Genomic DNA, 23,919 nt, shown 5'->3' on the forward strand with positions numbered 1-23,919 from the left:
AAACCTATTTGTGAAAAAAAAGCGATCCTATACAAACGGTTAATGTTAAAGTTATAGATACAAGAATATACGCAATGTGCAATTAGTTACACTAGGGGCTAAGCCACGTTAGTTATCTGAGTCTCCTCTCGATGTTCCCGTAAAATCAGAATTGAATAGCAACGTGAAGCGGTTGACAGAAGTTTGACGAGAAGAGACGATGCAACAAAGAAAATCAAAATTTAAAAATAACATGGCAATCTTCTAACAGGAGCCTCGTCGACCGTTGACAAAGATGTCGACATAGGTTTTTGTCGATAGATGTCGGCTTACTTTTGGTCTGTTGGGGCATATAATTACACGTTGGCTTACCAGGGTAGAAAATATACAGAATGTACTGACAGTGCCGTCGGAACGCGGCACAGTGTTTCTTTGTGCCGCGATTATACGTCAAATCACCGTGAAATGCCTCCCCCTAAAATGTTTTCTGTCGATCCTGACGGCCAGGTATTCGAACACATAATCCCTTTGCTTTCCTATGCTTTCATAATAAATGGAAGGTATATCTTTATTTTCCTGGTGCCTCCAGATTTTCATAATAGCAGGCAAATATACTTGCAATAATTACATCGCGCTATTATCTTAATACCGTTAAATATATGTAAAATGGATTCAGGATGAAGACATCGGGAGAGAATGTCAAGAGAGAAATATTGAAGATGTATAACGTTTTATTTACATGTCTTGAATCCTATTTATATACACGTTGTTTTTGATATCCGTCGCAATATCATTCTACATTTTCTTTATTTATCTTAATTATGTAATTAGAACGTAACGAAGCTACATTATTTTTACACTTGTATTTACATGCGTTCTTTAATTTTCAGTATATTGTTTTTATCGAAGCATTTTATTCTTGAACGTTTTAGACAGACTTTTTTTGCATATCACAAAAACCTCGGAAAACACAATTTTATTTTGTCTCTGTCTTTTAATAAAACTTATATCTATGATTATTCTCATATTAACACTTTGCTCGTACGATTGTTTTTACGATTACGCGTAATCGTGCCTCAATTTTCTTCTTTATTAGCGAATTCAATTGTATGCACTAACACAGATATAGCTAAAAATATAAATTTTAATCAATTAAATGTTCAACATATATTTAATCAAACTATTGTGATAAATTGTAGGATAAGTTTAAATTATTTATATATAATGTTAATGTGTGTAATTATACAATTAAAATTATTAATAACAATTTTTAAAAATAATTAATAATTTTAATTAATAAAAATTAAAATTATAAATATAATTATAAATGTGTAAGTATAAATGTAATATTCTGTAACATGTTATCTATATACTGCAGTCAATCGAATTTGCTATGAGTAAAAATTAAATAAAAATTCTTCTATAGAATTGTTATAGAATTATTGCAAATTTGTCGCATTTGATGTGTACTAGCAGGCTCCAATAAAATTAAAATAAAATTTTTTACAATTCTTTCTTGTGCAGCAATGAAAAGAATAAAAACAAAAATAATTTTAAATTATATACTTCGAAAAATTTGTTTCTCTTCTTATACGAAAAATACGTTAAATATTGAGTATTAAAAAAATCTTAATGAGCAAGAACAAAAACATAACAAATAAATGCCTTCCTCAAGATTCAATATTGCTTTGTCGGGACGGGTCTGTTGCATTAAGATGCCTTGTACACGTCGCAAATGATCCTTTCAATCGGGATCACGCCGATGGTGGTTCTAAAGAAAAGCTCCTCGATAGCGTGTGCAGATACCGAGCGCAGAGTAGGTAGCAGCAGTAGCAGCTTATTAAGCCTGAGGGTTCCGTAGGACGCCCCGCTGAGCCGTTGTCCTAAAGCCAATTGGGCGCTGTCCATCAGTCGGGCGACGCTAACCGCATCTCTAAGCCGGCTTCCGGGACTAGGTGAGTTGCTGTTGGTGCTCCTATTACTGGATACCGATTCACTGTCCAGACCGGCCTTGAAGAGCACTATTGCCCTGATACAGGCAAACTCGTGTTGGTCCAGATTCATTGCGTGGACGGCGGCCAGGGTCTCGCGGAAACGGTTCACCTCGATCATCAAGCTGATACTTTGCGGCAGCACATTCTGTGGTAATAAGGGCGTAGGATCTAGAGTCGGTATCATTTGCGCGGCGGCCAGCAGGAAGAGCTCGCGCCACGATGATTCGAGCAACGTCAGCTGGTCCTCCATCACGAGATTCGTTTCCGACACTAGATTTCGCGCCCAGTGCACGTTTAGGAAAAGTAACCTTGCGGCCTGCTCGCATATAGCCTCGGGGTTGATCGAGGGGATAAACGGCAACTGTAGGTTCGGAATATTCGACGGTATCTGGAATAGACAATGAATATCCAACATTTCGCCGTTGTCGAAGATAAATTCCCAAACTTTTTTTTACTTTCACAAAAATAATATTCTTAAAACAATGTTTATTTTGCAAAAACATTCAGATTCAAGAAAATTCTGGGTTTTATAAAAATTCAAAAGATATATCGTTTATTTGTTACACTACGTCATAATTAAAATATGTGCGTTATAATTTTTTAGCTGTCTACAAAGAAAAGAGAATGATGACAATTACACACACTAAATAAAAAGCCAATGGTACTTTTACTCATCAACAATTAGTAAAATAAACCGTTGCATTAAAATCAGATATAAAAATAACATTACATTTTACTGACTCAAAACAGTCTAACTGAAAAATTCTGTTATTTGAGTTATGTCGTTGTAGCAAATGAGCGATATATAGAGTTTTCATAAATGAATATTAACTGTATATTAGATATATTAGATACAGACGTACTTTCGATACTGTCAACGCGTTGCAATATATCGGATGCGGAAGGGAAGGATGGGGCGATGGTCCAGGCACGGAGACGCGTGGTTCCGACGGCGCTTTAGGCAGAACGAGGTCTAAAGCCGTTGGCGGCGGTGCCACCATGCTACTCATAATTTCAGGTTCCTTAAAGTATAGGGCCATTTGTCTACGAAGCGTCGAGTTCCGTGGGCCTCGTTCGTGTTGCACGGCTGTAAAGAGAATGTGTTTCCTTTTCATTTGTTAATGTGAAAATTTGCAGTTACATTAGCAAGCAGAGGAAGGCGGACCACGACAAAAGATGGTGATAGCTGTGCTTATTTTTCTACACAAAGAAAAGGGTCAACTAAATATTTTAAGAAACGGCATGGGACAGCACTGGCGCGAGAACGCCTCAATTACCGTCTTTGTTCATGCCGGCCTGAATGCATTTTGCCAATCGGCAGGCACGACACTGGTTCCGATGAGTCTTATCCACCATGCAACCCCCCTCGGATTTCGCTTTGCACACGTATTGGCGATTCCTTCTAATCGATCGTTTGAAGAAACCGGCGCATCCGTCGCAGGCGAATATGCCGTAATGCTTTCCTGATGAGTGATCCCGGCACACTTTACAGGGTATGTCATACAAAATGCGGCCTGAAACGGAAGAAAACACTTCGAATGAAATGACACGGCAAAATACAAAAAAAAAATTCATCTTCTAGTCGCGAAATATTCATTATGATTTAAAAGAAAAAAGAAAGAAAAAGAAAAGGAACGTTTTGTTGAATGTATTTCTCTTAATAATTTATTATTATATTCTTCGTTGATTTTTCTTGTAGAAGGGAGATTCGAAAGAAATAAGTACAAAGTAAGGGGGCAGTTAGTTCCTCCATGTTTTTGCCTTTTTGCCCGTTCCAACAGGTAGTAAACCTTTCAGGGGGATGTTAGCGCAATTTGATCCCCCTCCCGGATTGACAGACAAGTTTTCGCAAGGCAGCGACTTCATAGCCCGGCCAAGGAACGCGCTGACGCGAAGAGGCACTTCATCATTCCCTCGTCAATCAATCCGATACCAGGCTTCTCGCGTCAACTTCCTCGCGTTCAACGGAGGAGTCGTCGCCGGCCCGACGGTGGCGAGTAAGCACCGGCATTGTCATTGACAATCGGTGGAAAGGGCGCGTTAATCTCAACGAAAATGCCGGTATTTTGGTCGAAACCCGTTTACGAGCGACAACACGAGCCCGCTGAATGACGTTTTGGACGTGAATGGATCGATTTGTCGCCAATGGTTCCCGCAGGAGAGTACAATGTGCATGCGCACATACACACACACACACATACATACACACGTGCGCACACACGCGAATCTCCTCCTGGGCCTCGGGCGTGCGGATAACGGGGAAGGGGTGACGGGGGCGCCGCGCGTTTGTAATGGGGTACCAACTCCTTGTCCGGGGCTCCGCCTACGCCATTGAGACCGGCGAGGTCGTGAATGAGCCTGAATAGACCGGATGTGGCTGCTGCATTCAGTGATCCTAAGTGAGCAGCCAGAAACACGACACTTCGCTTGGTATCGGACCTCGATCTCTCCCTCGATCGGTCCCGTACGGTTTCTTTATCTCTGTCGCAGTTATTACAGCCGCGATGGTAGCGAGAACAACACGGCCAGAGGGAAAGGGAGAAAGAGAGAGAGAGAGAACTCCGTTTAAATCCCTCAAATCGTAAACGTCGTCGCGCACGGCAATAAATACTCGCGGAACAACCTGTTGATTGGCGTATCCTAACCGACGTTCCTGATGACGACTTTGCATTTAGCTATGCAGCGATACCGATGGCTAAATACGCGCGCTGCTCCCGCCAGTCTCACCCTCTCCGGCCATCAAGAACTTTCTCTGGGCTCTATCGAGCCCTCAACTTTTATATTACACGTTTCTTACGTGTCCGACGATTGCCGGTAATAGCGACAAATCGAGAAGTTTCCCGGTCGTATACTCTTACTCTTTATAATATTCACGGTTAAAAGGCGTTTCCCCCTTTCACGAGGGGATGTGACGCGCGCGCATGTGACCGAGAGGCGAGCTAGCAAGTCGCTTGAAGGTTCCTGGAGGGTAAATCATTAACGTGGAGTTACGGAGTAATGTGCAAAAAGCACACATGTTCCTGTACAGCGGGAAGCAGGCAGTGTACGGGTTACGTCGGACGAATGACAGGGCTGCGCCCCTCGGGGGCACCGCGCGACGAGGAATGTCCACCTTTCTGTCCTCCCTCCCTCCGTAGAGGGAAAACCCTCCTTCCTCCCTCTGGACGCGCGTCGCGCGTCGGAATCACGCAACCAACGTTTCTGCACTCGAGGGCCCCATGAAACTTGCGTTCGGTCGGGTTCGCGAGTCGACTCGCGATTGAATTTTTCATCGGCGAAGAATCGTCGGGCGCCTCGAGTGTTGTATTTTCCGCTGTCGATCGGGGCGCCGATCATCTTCCTTGTGTCATGTGCGGCATCAAATATTCATGCGATTTTTATGGCAAACGCGTCGCGAACGCGGCCTCTTTCTCCGTCTCCTCTTCGACGAAGTCGGAAAGAGGGAGAGACGGGAAGGGGAAAAGGGCAGGAGAAGAAACTTAGGGGAGAAGAGAAAGAGAGAGAGAGAGAGAGAGAGAGAAAGAGAGCCCCCTTTGCGGGGGGTTGCTGTAAAAATCGCGTAAATATTTGATGGGACGCGTGAATGCGCGCAAGCGCGCGTTTTCAATTGCGCGTACATGCAAAAAATACTGTCATTAGACCCGGGGCCGGAGGTGTGGCTCGCGGAAAGAGGGGAATGTAAAATCGTACGTTTGTACCGCACGGAGACGGTAATAAGTATCGCTCTAAAGCGCGAGCACGTGCTCCCCCGTATCAATTATTTCATTTGAGCCGAAACCGACAAAAACGGTGCACCGCCCGCTCGCGTCACAGAATTGCAAATTTCGGTGGAAATCACCTCGGCCCGTACACGTGGAACATCCGACGTCTGAAATTCGGAGGCGAGGGGGGGTAGAGTTCGGGGTTCCGAACGTTGTGCGGCCGGATATGTGATTCACCCCCGGCGGACAACTCTATACATATTTCGGCGTTTTTTTCCTTCTCTTCCCCGGGAGAGCCGAAAGTTTTGGCGCCGCGTGTTCGTGACCACGAAATTAAGGGAAAAGTTTGTTGCGCGCATCCCCGCGGCCGATGCGCGTTCGCGTGCAAGGGGTAAAAAAAAAGGAGAGAAAGGGAAGAGGACAAGGGGGGAGGATGAACCGATGCGACGGAGGACCAGCGAAACGTGGCGCAAAGTGTCACCGGATCGGTCAAACTTTCGCCGTGCAAAACTACAAACTTCTCGATGTAATTATCAAGGGGACTGATAGCCCGATAGTCTCGCCAGTTTCTCCATGAAACGCTCGTGACTTGTTTTGTACACGACGCATTGTGGCCGCTCGGACGGCAAAAGGTTCGTCGGCAAAAAATAATCGTCCTGTCGTTAAACTTTTTCTAGTCTCCCATCTGAATTTCACTTTGTACCGCATTCGCATGCGTCGCATCGGCGGGAATAAAAATCGAAAGTCATTACTGATATTATAATTAAAATATCTATTGAATGTGTCTGTTAAACTCTTTAAAAAGATAAATAGAATGTTAAAAGGTTATAAACATTTTTAAAAATAATGTTGAGACAAATGTAGAGACAATTTATTTATCATATTTTATCAATTCTTTATTCTACATACCGTTACGAAACTAATTAAATAATTGTGTGAACATAAGATATTGAGTTTTTTATGCTACAAATTCATCAAATATTATAATTTTTTAGAGAAAGTTTGATTAAAAGTTTAAATCCATTGCCAAGTAACACATTCTCATCAAAAAGTTAATTTTGATTTGTTGCATAAAATAAAATATCTAAAATAAATAAAAATCCTCTCTGTGTTCGGACAATTATGTATGTGACTATGTACATAGAGATTATATTATTTATTTAATATTATTCCGTCATAAATTCTATTTTTTACATACATCTTTTTAAACAAAAAACAAAGATAAGAGATAAAGAATCGGCACTTTGTTGCATTTTTATTTAAATACTTTGGTTTGATTTGATTTTATTAACGGCAACCCAGTGAATCTCGTTAGTTTAAACATAACAATGCTTTTGATAGAAATGTATCATTGGTGTTTTTATTTATAAAAATTGAGTTTTTTTTAAATTATTATATTTGATGAATTTGTATAACATAAAGTAAACTTTAATTATTTTTGTGACTATATGTGTTATAACAACAATTTACATTAATTATTTTTCTGCATTAAAAACAAGAGTTGAGAGAGTATACTAAAATATCTTATCCGTTTATTGTAATTGTATTAAAGAAAAATCATCGTAAATGATAGAAACAAACACAATTACACATAACATTCCGTATGTAATATTAAATGACTCGTTTTCCGTTGTTCTATTTCACGCGCCATCAGGTGGCACGGGGTAAATGGGCATGGGAATTTAGTAACATATGTTTAAGAGTCAGCCGCTTGCTATCAATATATGTATTCACTGTACATACATAATGATGTGTGTAATTGATCTAGAGTAATGTCTATTCGTCATCTGCTGATCGCATGATGCACGATGTGAGATAGATTTACGCAAACAGTTTTTAGAAACAGGATTGAGTCTTTCTGTGATAATACTTCATAATTACGATTATAAGATTATCTTATACTTTTCATCAAATTCTTATCAATAGTTATCGTATATGTAGTTTATTATAATAATATGTTACAAATTGTTTATTTCTCTTACAAAAATGTAACATTGGGCAGTGTTAAATTGGCCAATAATTAATACTCATTTTAAATATTAAAAATACTGTAGTAGTTGTCAATACTTTTAATATTCAAAATAACTGCTGGCTAATTTAATCTAATATTACATTTTTAAAAGCTGCACATCTAAAAAGTCAATAAGAGACGCAAGGTACTAATCTAAATTAAATACGTAGATATTATTCGTTTATTATAATTGCATCAAAGAAAAATTATCGCAAATGATGGAGGCAAATGCGATATAGTTACATACAATTTTTAGATAGGTTTGAGATACGTTTGGATAACCACGCTCTAATTAGCCCGATGCGTCGCACTGATTGGAAGCCAAATGACGCTATGTTCAACCATCCGCGTCAACCTGCTAGTCGACCACCACGGTGATTCGTTCTCGGTGCATCGTTTTGAACCATCTGTCGTTACTTTCTCATGGATGAGCTGCGCTCGGGGATGAATCGTTTTTAAATGTACGCGGTGGTTCGCTACATTTAAAGGCCACATGTTTGTTGTTTCACACGTGACGAAATTAGTATGCCGCGGCATGAGAATGGGTACCTGGCAATCGGCACGCTACGATCGACTATTTCGATAGATCGCGGCAGATATGACACGAAAATGTGTGCACTGTAAATTTGTTATTGCACGTTTATACGATGCACCTTTCCATCGAGGTGTCTTGTTTTTATAAATTGAAGTTACGAGTTATAAACCATTCGAAGTTTTGTCTCTACATTGACGGCAATAAATGTGCGAAGCTCGAGCAATTCGGAGTTCAGGTAGAAATTGTACAAAGTCACTAATAGGTGTCAAGAAAAAAACGGGTTAAGAATTTGTAAATTTTTTTTGGACTATTTACGAAATAGAATTATAAAAGTACTTTGGAGAAAGTTGATGTAATGTATGTACATACAAGAATACAGAAATTTTTCTATACATTTAGAAAATTAATAAAAAATAAGAAAGAAAATATTACAATAATTATTTAAAAAATCATGTAATTATGTTTATCTTGTTAGACGTATCCAGCAATAAATAACATATTTATATAAAGCAAGATGATAAAATAATTCTTTATTAAGATATTGTGATAAATAAATACAACTACAATTTATAATAAGTAATTTAATAAGTACGTGAATTGTGTGTGTGATGTGTAAAAAATATAATGAGAATTAGATAGTGCTTCAAAGATGTAAAATACCAGGAAAAGAAAAAATCAAAAACATTATTAAGAGCCGGTTGCTCCAACTTCTTAGTAAACTTATCTATGAAATAAATATATGTCTGTTTCCATTTATTTGGGAAAAAAAGTCGCATGCTTACCTGATGGGTAAATTTATCAAAAAGTTAAAACAATCGGCCCTAAATCAGATCTTGTTTTAGTTCTATGACTGCGTATTTACATTATTCTATCTATATTTTATTTCTTTAAATGCTGGTTTCTTATTATTGAATACTCTTATACTTTTTTCATAGTATTGTTAGACTTAAGTAAACAGAGCTCACATTTTTTACAAGAAGTAAAACTACATCATAAATAATATAAAAAGGAAAGGATTTCTTTAACACAGTCACAGAAAAAAAATCTGTCCGTAATTCATTAAATTTTTTCAAAATATAAGTAATTATCTGAAAGAAAATTGATTTAATATAAATAAAATTTTTGTGCTGAATTATGTAAACAAATGTCCTAAAATATTCTGTCAAAAAGAAAATTAATACGTTGTCTATCGGATTAATTTTTAGTAATTTTCTGTTTAGGCTGTGTGGGTTGCATGCGCTTGACATTGTCGAAGCTATCTATGTTTTATTTAAAGCATATTGTATAATATTTTTAAAATAAATTCATTATTATTATGTCATTCAATAAGTAATATTGTAGTTTTAGATTAGATGTATTCTGACATATTATTCAAAATAGAATTAAAAGTTAACTTTAAATCAGATCTGTATGCGCTACATGCATTTTTAATCAGAAAATCTTTGCTTTCTCTCTCTAATAATTAAATATTGTTCTATTTTAAGTAAAAAAATTTTTTGAAATTTTAAGTGACATAACACAGTAGTAGAACAAAAGAATAATTATATTTTGTGTGTGTATTAAAAATTCAAGATAATTATATTTTGTGTGTGTATTAAAAATTAAAGATATGTTTGCTTCTACAATACTAGTTAAAAGTTATCACAAAATGAAAACTAAAGGTTCTGAAATTTATTCTTTTGTAACATAACTAAAAGAACTCGTTATTGCAAAGCAATAAAAAATACGATAATAAGATCAATACATCGAGCCTGAGAAAATTATTCTATTACATTATAATTTATTAAATAATATATATAATTTTTAACGCGAATAAAAACTACTGTGCTATATAACGTTAAACATTATTATTAATCAATAATAAAAAATTTTAATTGTCGAAATATCAGAGTTTTGACTCTGAAATTACTTGCAAAGAACAAAACAATGAATAATTTCTCTTATAATAGTTTATGCAATATACTTCCTGCAATTTTAGATAAATAACTTTTAAACGAGTTTAAGTGCGTCCAAATAAATGTTTGCATGTTTATTAGAGTTTTACTAAAATATGTAAAAAATTTTTAATTCACAATTTTTTCATCAAATAATTAAAACAAAACGCGTTTTTATATAAAAATTAAAAGTAAATAAAAATTTAAATAATTTTTTTTATTTTAAAATAATATTCAAATATTAAACAAATACTCAAACGTAATAAATTTATAAAATTTTAAAATTTTTGGTAATATTTGAAATGTATCACATATATCTTTAAATATAAGTTTTATTTTTTTAACGCGATTACTCATAAAACAACCAAATATTTTTAAAAATTTAACAATGTTCTCGTGTTGATAATTATCATAATATTCAAGCATTAACAGATAATTTTATATGTGTGTGTGTGTGTGTGTGTGTGTGTGTGTGTGTGTGTGTGTGTGTGTGTGTGTGTGTATCATATTATAATTTTAATAATAAAAATATTAAATAGCCCGAATGAAGAAAGAACGCGAGGCAAATATACGCGGTGAAGAACGTATTAAAGTTTTCGAATAAAATAAACTAAAAGTATATTTGAGCTTTCGGTAACATTAAGCAAACATAAAATCAAGGGTTATTTACTTGAAGATGCCGGCATCTTTGGCGGAGGAACTGGCATGTGTGGCATCTGTGACTCCTGATTCTGCATCCTTTCGAGATCGTCACTGCACAATGGTCATTGAAGAGGCGCCGAGTGAGAGACAGAACTTTGACCAAATCGCACCGCGCACACAATGGGATTTTTTTTTTCTCAAAGCCGGACTTTTCAGCTAGGACGGCGCTAGTCTTCCGTGTTTTTACGACATCACTTTCTGGCTGCAGCGGCACGCTGAGGACTAACACCGGGGTAAAATGTGACTGAGAGTCACCTTAGTCGAGACTTTTTGATGCTAACCACCGATAGTGAACAGTTTTGATGCTGCTATGTGGAAAGCGCATCTCATTGGCGGAGGGCTTCCCTACCCTCGGCAAAGGGCGGACCTGACGAAAGGAGTGGTTCGTTCCTGACGGGGGTTGAACGTCACTGCTACGAGGCGACAGGGGGTTGCGTCATCATCCCCGCCACTGCGAGCACCACTTCGCGAGAGTCACCTTCGTTTCGAAGGTGAGAAGGAAGGCAGCTTCCTCGCACCCCACGCGACGTTGCGCATAACAATCCCTTTACATTACGTATATTTGCATTCCTCACGAGCAAACCCTGAATAGATTATCAATGTTGTGACTGCCACTTAGTAAATTAATATTGTACTTTTAGTTCCAGTAAATTCCAAGGATGTTCAATAAATATAAAAATATAAAATTCTCTGATATATTTACGCTTTGTGTTGTAAAAAATTACTCATAGTTTTGTAAATCATAAAAAAAATGTTTTGATACAAGGCGATTAATTTGTGATATTTTCTGCAAAAAGATCTACTATAATATAAAATAACAAATCCATACTAATATCCGAATATCCAAATCAAATAGATTTCTATAATATGAAATTTCCTAGTATTTTACGCCTTGCGTCACAAGAAAAATTACTTACAATTTTGTTAATTATGAAATTAAAATAGATAAATGTTAACTCTGATGTTTTTATTCAAATTTACTATACAATTATATCATTTAGTTATTTAATAAAACACTTTTAAAAAGTATAAAAATAACAGATTTTACATTGACAAAGTCCATCAAATTCTCTTAGAGAAAGAATTTTCAAAACAAAATATTATTAGTAAGAAAATAAAATATATTTTGTATCAAGTAAATCGAACCGAATAAATAAGCAGAGTTAAAATATAATATACAAAAATTTAATAATTCCGCTTGACCAAATTTAACTTTCTAGTGCTCATTAGAAAGCAAATAAGATGATAAATAGTATAATGATTTCTCGCTGTTCCTGTCTCGAAAATGTTATTACCGTCTTTCGGAGGAAAATGATTAATATAAAAAAAAGAAACAATAGTTTCTGACTTTTTGTATCTCTTTGAAGAGACCTGGCGGACTCAAGTCGGTTCGAACCTATCGCACTTCCGATATCTCTCGCGTTAACCTCTTTATATTTAAGATTTAAACTAACTTCCCGTAAATTTTATTGTCATCTCAGAATTAATTCGTCCGGTGAAATTCAGTAATTAATTCGCAGTATTTTCAGGATTGCTTCAATAATATAAGAAAGCAGCAAACTCATATTCAAATATTCAAATAAGCAGCTGTGTTTTCAGTATCATCAAGCAATCCTACGGTTTGAAAATTCTCACAGCGTCACTGGTCTAGTTAATAGAGCCCGTAATTTCTGCGGCGCCGTAATTCTGGACGCGCTCTGTCTAGGACCGGAATTAAGTCCCTCGCTCCGCCGGCCGTTGAGATTCGTTGATGCGTGCGGAGGCTCAGGTAGAGGGTAGACTTTTGTTGAAGTTTCGCCATTCAAAATGCCGCGGAGATACGTGGAGGAGGTTAAACGGCGGAGTGCATGTACTTGGAATAATAGCGACGCGGGCAGATGCGCTGCGCCTGACTCCCTGACTCCATCTTGAATTATCTCGTGCCCGATCCCGTACGAGGATTCCCCTCCCTTATGACTATGCGTGTATGTGTATGCGTGTGCGCGCAAAACAGGGTTGGGGCGCGAGCTGTTCTTACAGTCGGTGAATTACGCCAGGAATCCGTCATAACCGATGTAATATCGCGGAGATTGGATCTCTCGATGATATATCACGCTCCCCCTCGCCCGAAAGAGTCGTACTCGAGCCGATACTATCTTCGTAGATTACACCAGGTGTATTTTTATGACGCTCCGCAGGCAACAACGCGGAGACACTCGGGGGGTGCTTTGATGATCCTAATTAATCGCGCGCGTTATTAATCCTTTCAGCTCCGAGTCTTTGAATATTAAAGGATTGATTTAAATTCTATTCATATTTCTTATGTACGTATTATATAAAATTGAAAATAGAAAAAATGCTAATACTAACATTGTTCTCCTAAGGCAACATCCCCTTATTTATTGGAAACTAAATAATTTATTAATACTGATAGAAAAACATGATCTGCTTCGATAATTAAAGAAGTAAAAATTCATAATTCATAGATTTATTTTTCTAATATAAAATGTACTAAAATAAAAGCAAGAATCAAATTTACACTATTTTTTCTTTTGCAAATTGTATAGTTTAATAATAAATATATTATTAATATCAGATTGTTTTACTTTTTGCGGTGTCCTAATACTGTTTTATTGTTATCTTTCTCTCGCTTATTCTTATAATACAGTTTTAAACATCGGAATAAATTGATACATTTATCGATATAAGAAAAACAGTAACATTAATATAAGATAAAAGACAGCATTAGATTTATCTATTAAGTCAGTAAGCTAATCTAATTTTTATACATATATTATCGCGCTACATGTTGCGTTGTAAAACAGCATAGAGTATTTGTATAAATCGATAAAAACATTTTATATCGAAGTAAAAGATTGTTAGAAATTTTGTACATTAACGTGTAAGTATTTTGTACAAATAACCCATGTGAAAGAGAAAAAAAGCAAAACGTTTATTATTACCTGCCTATACTACATCAATTTTGGCACTTTCTTATTTTACGGAGGTAAATAAAACTGAATATTTAACAAATCTTTTCTTGGATTTATCTTATAAAATGTTTATCTTACGCTTATTTTAAGAACAATTTATTTTAAGAACAATTTAAAACAATATTGTATAAACATTATCTAATAGAAAACACTTCCTAGTTTGTATTTATTTTGTATTATTTTATTCTTAATTTTTATTTAAGAAGTACAATCCAGAAGTAAAATGACATATCGGTATTGATGATTTTTTGAATAGAAAGTTTATTGGATCGTTAAGTCGATAAGTTCTTTGCTAGAGAAAAACTATTTCAAATATACGTGCATGTATGGTATTAGCATGTCTTTTTTGACGATTACAGAATAAAGAGCTGTCAACATTTGTCTATAAATCTTAGATACAAATCGTAGATACAAATATTGCATATATTTTACCATGCGTTTTTATAATCTTTTCTTAAATATTGACACTCCAACTTCACTCACGGAAAAAAGTAAGAGAAAAAAGCTTCTAGCCGAATAGAAAGGTTCGAGTTGTATGTGTGCACCCTCGACTTAGTCGCCATTGAGAGGTGAGCCCAATGCGGTCTTGAATGCTCGTCCGACCATACACCGTTTTAGCTTTGGTGCAATATGTCAGGAAGATTATCTACGTAACTGTCTCGGGAATACAGAGCCTGACAATGGTTGCGTTTAGTTTCTCCGTTCTATACTGCGGAGAGGAAAAATTTTTGCAGGACACGAAATTTTAGCTTTGTCAAGAAGGCAAACACACTTAATGGGACTGAAATCAAAATATATTCGTTTGTGCGGCTTTCGTAGAGCAAATCCTTTGCACAGGAACGTACAATGACATACGTAATGTTATTTTAAGAAATTTTTTTTTGTGAGTCACTTTTAAACTAACTTTGACTTTGATGTCTTTCTATGACTTCAATAAAACTTTTAAAAGGTTTCAGTCGTCTTCCATTTAATCGTTTATTAAAAAGTTAAGGTATAAAATAAAGTGTAGGAACAAATATTGATCTGATTATTTAAATTCCATTGAATATAAATATTGCACTTTTTTAATATATTTATCGTGTATATGCAAAATAAATATAGATTAAAAATGGTAAATATAGATAAAAATAGAATTTGAAGCGATTAAAGTTGAAAAAAGAAAAAAAAGGAGAGAGAGAGAGAGAGAGAGAGAGAGAGAAAGAGAGAGAGAAAGCTAGAGTATATGCATTAAAATTTGTTAATTTTATGGAGAAAATAACAATTATTTGTTGAAACAAAAGTTTTTTTTATTTCCAGAAAATTGGAAATTTTAAAATTGCAATTACAGTAAAATTATTCAAATTTGATTTGTTGTAAATGTAACTGCGGTCTCAGATTAAACACATAATTTTATGTTATAACGAGTTAAACAGATTTCTTAAAATATTATTCAGATACCAATGAATTAATTTATAAGTGTTCACATAAAGTTAGTTTAGGTACAAATTTAACTGCAAAAAATTAATGATATAAATCAGAGAATTTGTCGAGTGATAAAGATAAGTGTAGTAAAGCAATTATGCAATAGAAAATAAATTTGCTTTGAAAACCTAAGTTGTGTAAAATCGAAAATATGAAAAAGTAAAATCCAAGGCCAAGTTAAGAAAATAAATTAGAGATACTTTTAAATTACGCCGTGCTATCTTTTGCATCTATACGTGAGATTTAACTAGTCAAAAATTATACGACATGGTTATTCATTGGGTCGCTTACTTTCTTTATTACCGTATATTTAAACTTGAGGTACCTAATAAAGGCTAGACGTCAAAAATTTTTTGTAAGTACGACTAAACCTAAGTACCTAACCCGAATTTTTTCTTAACACCTTTTCTATGGTTTGTGTAGAATGTCGCTTTGGTATTTACAGGAATGTTGACAAATTTTTATCGCAGCTACAAGATGAAAAAATGGATAGATTCGTTTTATTCTTATGCTGATAAAATAAAAGATTTATTAATTCTTATTCCTTTTATATTTATAATTATTTTTATCATCTTTTGCAATTTACAATTTTATTTTTGCAGTGTATGGTTTGACAAAACCAAGAATTAAAAATTGTTTAATTAAAATTTGATTTGTAGCATTAAAAAAACATTTAAATTTTACACATTCTTTTAAATTAAAAATAACTTAATTTTTTCTTAATGCTTTATCAGTAAAAATCCCAAAACAAAGTTCTATAAAAATATAATTTTGCTAATTTTGCATTATATATTGTTTTCTAATATTCATTTTGCAAATTCGTTAGAATAAAGCTGATTTCTAGTTGTAATAAAAATAAAGGATAATCTGAAATTAGAATAAGATTATCAGATATTTTTGACAGAACCCGGACAAGTGTCAACTTTTCTGTAAAATATGCTAACACACGAAAAATAATAACTCATACATAAAAGTAGTATTATTTTGTGCATCATTTTATCTTGCCTACAATTTATTTGCAATTGGTTGCAGTTCATGGCAAAGTTTGTTAGAATGCTAACATAATTTAATTTTTTTTAATTTTTAGTTTTTACTTATAAAATTAGTCCACATCATATTTATCGATAAATTGTAACAATATTTTTCCAGTGCCAATTAAAAAATAACAAAATCTTAAACTGCGTTTGAAAACTCACCTAAGTGCCGCACGTATTATTTTGTAAAAAAAAATTAATTTAAACAAAATTTCAAACAATATAAAGTGATTCTTAAAATAGAAACTTATATTTAATCTAAGTAATAATATTTTTACCTTTGTAACAATAATTTTATTCTTATTATTCGCTGAATGTATGTAATGTAATAAGAATTAAACAAGAATAAAATAATACATAATAGAGGTACGCGGATGATGTTTCCGAATGTAGTCTAAAACAGAAATAAAATGTAAATTCGAATATTCATAAACAAAGTTTACCCGGGGACACACAGTTCAATCCAGAGACTTTTCAGAAAAAGTCCGATTATCTTAAATTAGAGGTATATTCCACAGCGGCGGATGAAAAGTTTAAACCTGGATTTTTAGACGAAGACTGAAATCAGAAAAAGCCACTAACAATGCTAATTTTATGACTTTTTATCAATAATTTTCTATACTCTGTTAAAAAATTGCACAAAGTTAGGCCATGTCTATGCGTACATGCTTCTACTATTTCACACTTATAAATTTTAATTTTATAAAACGTCATGGTTGTATATATGATAAATGCTTTTTCATTAATCTCTAATGAGCATGAACTACATGACGCAGCGCGAAAGACGTGAGATTAGACGATCACAGTTTGCGTGACCAAGCAAATGATCGTCTAACGGAGACGTGACGGAGTGATTAGAATAATGATGAAGCACCTACCTGTTGCCGCCTTCACCTAGGCATCATCGTGTACATCAGCAACGTTCGAATGGCAATATTATTATGGGAACTAACGAGCATATGGTCGGGTCAATATCGCGTAAACGCGCGAGCATCGGTGGATGCCCTCGCGTTTTACCTGAACGTTGGGGGAGTAAAGCGGGCGCCCTTTGACGATGCAACCATACGAAAATCCGCCATATGCGCGAGCTCGCGCTCATGAGAATACTCGAATACTCTCTGGTTAAACGAAATTTGACATGGGAAGTTCGAGTGAAAAGTGTGCCGCGCGATGTTTCGGCGATTCACAAAAATTTTTCAGCGTACAAGACACTTTGTAGCCATTCGTTATTTAATGACATTTATTGGATTAATTCATATGAATAAGTTTCGCTAAAAATAAATTATTGAATCATTTTTTCTGAAAAAAATCAGTACTACCCATTGTATCTGATTATTTCATTTATTGTAAGTGGAAAAATAATAATAAAGAATATAATAGGTTAAGAAGTTCATTGTAAGTTTTTTTTAATTTAAAATTTAAAAAATTGTTAAGTATAAATCGAGATTTATTTAAGATTGAATGCTTAGGGAAAAATATGTTTTCTCAAGTGATACGTTGGTAGATTTTTATCAAGAGATCTGCCGGTACGACAATATGTCGTGATCCATCGACTTTTAACCTCATCCGGCTGTCTAGTGACCATGAAGTTCTCCATCAAGGATGACGGTAAAACGACAGGGAAAAATCGAGGGCGCGAAGACGCCGACGTCCGTTAGTCGGCCGGAAGTTCTGTGTTATGAAAATCAGACGTCGGTTGGTCTGGCATCCAGGGTACGTAACGAACTTTCCGCTGTTATCGCGTTCTCCTCCCGTTCTCAAAGTAGGCGGTGCGGAGTGTGCGACAAGTAGTTACACCAGCCAGTAGATCAGAAATCAGAGACGGCGCACCTTGAGAATGAAGACGGTGGAGCTTCTTGAGGAGTACCTTACAAGACGCGCATCCATCCTGGGCGGAGACATCCGGCCTCTGGTTACGCATTCATCTATGCGCGCGAGACTGCTTGTCGTTATATCAGAAGAAAAAGAAGGTGAAAGAGAGAGAGAGAGAGAGAAAGGAAAGGCAAGAAGATCGGTGGGAACCGTTCTTGGAACCAACTTGCAAAGGACTTTGTGATGCAACGTATTTTCGATAGGAGGTTTAGTCTCTCTTTGATTCCTCGTGAAAGGATTGCATTTCAAGGTGGAGCAAGTCTAAATACAATTTGAAAACTTAAATTATAGACATTTCTAACACTTTTATTTATTAATCGTATATATTGTATTTTCGATATGTATTGTAATGTTATAACAAATTTATTGGGGTTTTTTTTTAAGTTGAAATAATCTTCCATATTTGTTTAGCCACATTGTATATTTGTTGTAATATAATTGCTTATATTTACGTAATTTAATCTTTAGCGAAATAATCCCCGTTATTTTTTGTCAAAATTCTTAAATTTTGCATATCCGATCACACATGTAAGCGAAATGAAGCTGGATTTTTTTTTATCAGAACGGTTTGCTTTGAGATTTCTGTGCTTCGTGCAATGGCCGACCATCTCGACGGAACCACTCCCACGTCGGACGCCCAAGAAAGATGTCTTCTTCCACGGATCATGTGGGTACCATGCAGCATCTAAGAAGCATCCCCGTCGATTCCCGTAGTCGTCTACCCGCACTGACTGTAAAGCGCAGCTTTGAATGGCCACGCTCTGAAAAAGCGCAGCAGCCCCGACCAAGTGACGTAACTCGAACCCGCTGTCAGCACTGACAGTGTGCTGACAGTCGATTCTTTGTCAGCATTGTCGATCTCACCTACTCTTACATTCTTTTTCTCCCACCTCCCTTTCTTTTTTACTCTCTTCATCCGACATGAAAACAATTTTTTAATGCTGATTTTTGTACGAGTTTATAAGGTTATTATATTAGAAGAAGTTTGAATATTTTTGTTTGTATTCCACAAAATTATCTTGTTTTAAAAACTTTTTAGCAAATATTTAAATTAATTAAAACAAAACCAAAATTACTCTATCCTATTTTTTACATAAAATATTAATATTTATATATATTAATAGATTACACAATATATGTAATAATATGAATTTTTTTAAGTTAATAAACTTATAAATTATTAAATTATACATTAATTAGTAAAATTAATTTTATATTACACATTTTAAAGAAGAAAAACATATTTAAACGTTACAAAAAAAATTAAACACAACGTTGTAATTTAATTTAAATTGTTACTACCTATATTAATTGTTTTACATTTGTCAATTCATATTATAGCTTCTTCTTTAAATATTATTTATTTATTTTCATTTTTTTGGTGTAATTCTTTCTCTGTCTCATCTACTCTTCTCTCTCGAGCCACAGTGTCTCGTCTCCTTTTGACAAAATCTCGTCATCTCTTTCATAAGTTGCGCGCCTTTTTTTCGCCGGTCTCCTTACCCTGTTAACGAGTGCCCTCGTCGTTCGCTCCCATTTCGCCTCTCCTCAGCTTCTCGAATTTCCACCGGCGTTTCGACGCTCGCCTTCCCCTTTTCATTCGTCCGGGCGATTCGCCTTTTGACGAAGTGCTTCTTTAGTTTGAAAACGCGGGTCATTCAATACTCCCGCCCGCGCCAAACAAAGCACTTCCGGAAACGCCGTGAGATTTAACTATCTCGCTGCATCGCAGGTAGTTGATGCTAGCTGATTTACTCACTTCGCATCAAACTTGTATAAACGACGATCGAAAATTTCCAAAGGAAGATAATGTTCTCTCGTATTGTTATACGAAAGTCAAAAAAACACATTTTTGATCAGTCAAAAAAGCAGTTTCCAAAATTATTTCAAATAAAATGAATATTTCTAATAAATAATTATTCAAATGCTTAATAAAGCTTATGTTTTAATTTTAAGACATTGAACCATATCATTCATAGTAACGAAATATAACTATGTGGAGTACGAAGTGTAAGTATAGAATGAAATATACAGATATGAAATGTAGTAAAAACATATTGCTATATAAATAATAATTTTAATACTTAAAGTCTTTTATTTTGATTTAAAAGGACTTTTCAATATAAAATATAAATTATATAGAATGTCCTTCGATTTTCAGTACAAACTCCAACAGTATGCTTTATGAGTAAAAATAAGAAAAATATAAATATCTTCAAATTTATTAAAAAGTTACAGCAAATATATAAAATCTGCAAAAACAATATTTCACATAATTAGCATTTCAAATTGCCGTCCGCCTATGTCAATATAAGCCTGACATCACTGTTATATTGAATTTAAAATTTTCCAAATAGTAAACGCGATTAGAAGAAACAGATAAGATAAACATATCATTTTTCATTTACATTGTGTTACTTGATGTTTGTCTTATGCCGTATCGTTAAAAAAAATAAATACTAATAGGATTATCAAAGTCGCAAGTCAAAAATAAACTAATATAGAAAATTATTGACATAACTGCGATTTCATATTTTCACTATAATTTGTTAATAAAGATTTAGAACCTATGTTTATGTAACATTTTTTATCTTTAGCTCATAAAATATATAATACTATTAAAGTTTAATATACTGTTAAAGTATAGAAAATCCGAGGACGGACATTCTATATTAAGTTCTATAAAATTTTTTAAATCATGTAATGTATTAATTTTACAATTTAATATGTATTTTTTCAGTATAACCAACATATATGCGCCGATTTTTTTTAGAGATATTAATATTTTATTAGAAAAGAATATTACGAGCCAAATAAATCAATTTCAAAATTGTTTTATTTAATTGATAATTGATAATTACACAAATCTGTTTTACTAATTCAAACATATATTTCTTCGCAAAATCTTCTAATTAAAATATCATAAATATCATAAATCGAATCTATGATATTAGATGGATATTTCAAATTATATTTTTTATACATACTATTTATCTGTTCTTTTTCTTTAAATATAATTTTGATACAACATTTTTATAATTGCATTTAAAATGCATTGTTAAAAATTTTAAACTTTCACCAAATAGACTATAGCCTTCTTATTTTTACAAAAAAGTAAATAAATTAAACTAGGTCAGACTTTAGTGACGTTAAAAAATTTTTTTAATATCATAAGCAAACTAGCCTATTATAATTTTAAATTATATATACATGCATTTGTAGACAAACAAGACAAACAGAATAACAGTTAGTAAACGTCTGCAAGGAAAAAAAAGCAAATGTTCAGGCAAGATATTGGAAAAAAATATAGAGACACTAATGATTGGTGAAACCTTCACAAAATTGCACATCTGACAGACAGTCGTAAAAGTCGGCGCCGTAAGGTATCGTGAAAAACACTTTGGCACGTCGTAAAACGTGCCGAAAAGTGATTCATAATATAACTTAGAAGTTAGTCACGTTATTTTCTCAAACTCACGTGCGTTAATTAAAAATATATTTTTAAAAATATTACATATCTATAAAATTACATTTTTAAGTAACAAAATTATTGTCTTAAAATTTGGAAAAATTGTATCTCCTTTATTGCTACATATAACTTTAACGCTTACGTAAAATATCATTATAATTATTACTATAAAATTATAATCAAGATACTTTTTCTAAAAATTATTAACAAAATTGCCAAAACATCAGTAACTGTTTAATTAGAAGTAATTAAAAATTCAAGAATTTTTATGAATTAAGTTTGACAAGTTCAAATGATGTAAGATTCTTTTCACTTATCTGAGATTACTTTATGCTATCGTACGTATGCTATCATTAATAGAAAGCTGATAATTGCTAACCAACGATATTTTGCTAATCGGTCGCTATCAATCAATCTTTCAATTCTGTCGACGGAGTGGCGCGAGATAAACGGCGGACAAGCGAGATCCACGGGGCGAGAGACGTGATTCATGCGAAGCATAGTTCGAGGCAGGGGATGACGCGACGAAGAGAGAAATTCGAAGCGAGAACGCAGGAGAGGAAGGAAAAACGGAGCGCACGTGTTTCTTGTATGGGAGCGTTCACATGAGAAGCATCGTCGTCGGTTAATCTAATCATTCGAATATAAGGTATATCATGTATACAGGGTGCTTCTTCCTATCCACGGATTCTTTATAAACAATTTGACATCTAAATTTTTACTAAAGGCATACCTTAAAAAAATTATGACATAATTTATTAAATAATGCTTTCAAAATTAACTTTTAATTTAACTTACGTCAATTTTTAAGGGTTAGTCTTTTGTTTATGCAACTGTTAATGTAACTGAATTTTATAAATCATTAATTTAATTTATTTAAAGCAATATTCCTTTATCAATGTGTTTCAATATAATTCCATTATAATCAATATAATGTTTGGATAAAAACCTCCGATGCGATCTATCTTTTTACCATTTAATTTACAGCCTGGGAAACCTGGAGCGACCTGTATACGAAGGTGCCCGGACGCGCGCGTGCAGCATCGTTCCTTCGCCAGTCCCATTCCGCGACACCGCCCTCGGTTGCGATGCCTGATCTCTATTCGCCCCCGCGGCACACGACATTTCGCAGCCGTGTCAATGCGACCCCCGTCGAGAATTCCATTATCGCGGCCACGATTTATGCCCGTCTCGACTCGCGCGAACGACGCAAGCGAGCGCACTCCTCGTCGAGATGGAGAAGCGAGCGTCGTCATCCTGCGGGCGCGCCCCTTTTGTGCTTCGCCGATGGCGCGCGGAATGTATGCCGTGGGACGTGGGGGTGGCGGTTTCCATAAGCGACGCTATTTTCGCGCCGCGCGACCTTGCGCGCGGTTGGACACCGTCTGATTTATAGTGATCGAAAAAGTGACGGTCTGGGAATCGCGCGGTGCGCCCGCGAACGTATGTAATACGATTATATAGATATCGATTTTTAATTATGGAGAACCGATTGGTTCCGCTTTCAATTCGGTCCGGATCTCTGGCTTATAATGATTGTTTTATGGTACATCTTATATTAAAATCTTCATTTTGATTATGGCAACCCTTTCATAAGTGGTATAGTTCAATATTATGATTATGAGAACTTTAATATAATTTAAACAAACTACAATTTATTGTTGCATAACTATAAACCGGTTGACTCCAAAAATAATAACTATAAATTATAGTGATATTATGTTTGTTGCAACTATTTTTTTCTTTTAATGTATCTTGGCATGCAGTCTCTAGAACTGAAAAATATATTTAATAATTGATATAAAATTTCCATTAGCATAAAGTAAATATTAATATAGTAATACATTAAAATACGAATAAAATAAATATTTTTGTGCGGTAACTGTAAACACATCTGTAGTGAATATTACTTTTTTGGTTAAAGCAACTATGAACATATAGTCAGCAAAAGTGATTATAAATTATAGTTCTATTATTTATTAGTATATTTAAAACTATTATATATTACGAACTTTTTACAACTGCATGACAATATTTGAAGAATCCATTCCTATAAATAAACAATCAATATATATGCCGTGTGGCTGTCGATTATTGGGCCTATCAAATTTTAAGTCAATTATAGTTAGTCTAAATTAACTTGCTTCAAGCATCTTTCTTTTTATTCATTTGCCTTTTTAAATTTGTTATATATGACGTGGATTCGATGACGCGAGAGACAGAGGGGAGTGCGAGGGTTGCTGTACCGGGTGTTA

General features: G+C 34.6%; 1 protein-coding gene across 1 annotated transcript; it reads right to left on the reverse strand.

Moving 5' to 3' along the window:
• Window positions 1-692: 692 nt before the first annotated feature.
• Window positions 693-13,343, reverse strand: LOC105838012 (nuclear receptor subfamily 2 group E member 1). The gene is made up of 4 exons (XM_012683265.3): window positions 10,825-13,343; window positions 3,251-3,487; window positions 2,837-3,060; window positions 693-2,361 (listed from the first exon to the last, which is right to left on the reverse strand). Exons 1-4 carry the CDS (start codon window positions 10,889-10,891, stop codon window positions 1,690-1,692), a joined length of 1,200 nt encoding a protein of 399 aa, XP_012538719.1. The 5' UTR covers window positions 10,892-13,343; the 3' UTR covers window positions 693-1,689.
• Between the last annotated feature and the right edge of the window lie 10,576 nt (window positions 13,344-23,919).

The sequence above is a fragment of the Monomorium pharaonis genome, chromosome 5 (assembly GCF_013373865.1).
Source record: "Monomorium pharaonis isolate MP-MQ-018 chromosome 5, ASM1337386v2, whole genome shotgun sequence".
Taxonomy (NCBI): Eukaryota; Metazoa; Arthropoda; class Insecta; order Hymenoptera; family Formicidae; genus Monomorium; species Monomorium pharaonis.

Coding starts and splice junctions, on each gene's coding strand:
- LOC105838012 (XM_012683265.3), bottom strand. CDS start 10,891: ATGCAGAATCAGGAGTCACAGATGCCACACATGCCAGTTCCTCCGCCA. Junction 3,061..3,250: donor GGCCGGCATGAACAAAGACG/GTAATTGAGGCG, acceptor TTCTCTTTACAG/CCGTGCAACACGAACGAGGC. Junction 2,362..2,836: donor ACGCGTTGACAGTATCGAAA/GTACGTCTGTAT, acceptor TGTCTATTCCAG/ATACCGTCGAATATTCCGAA.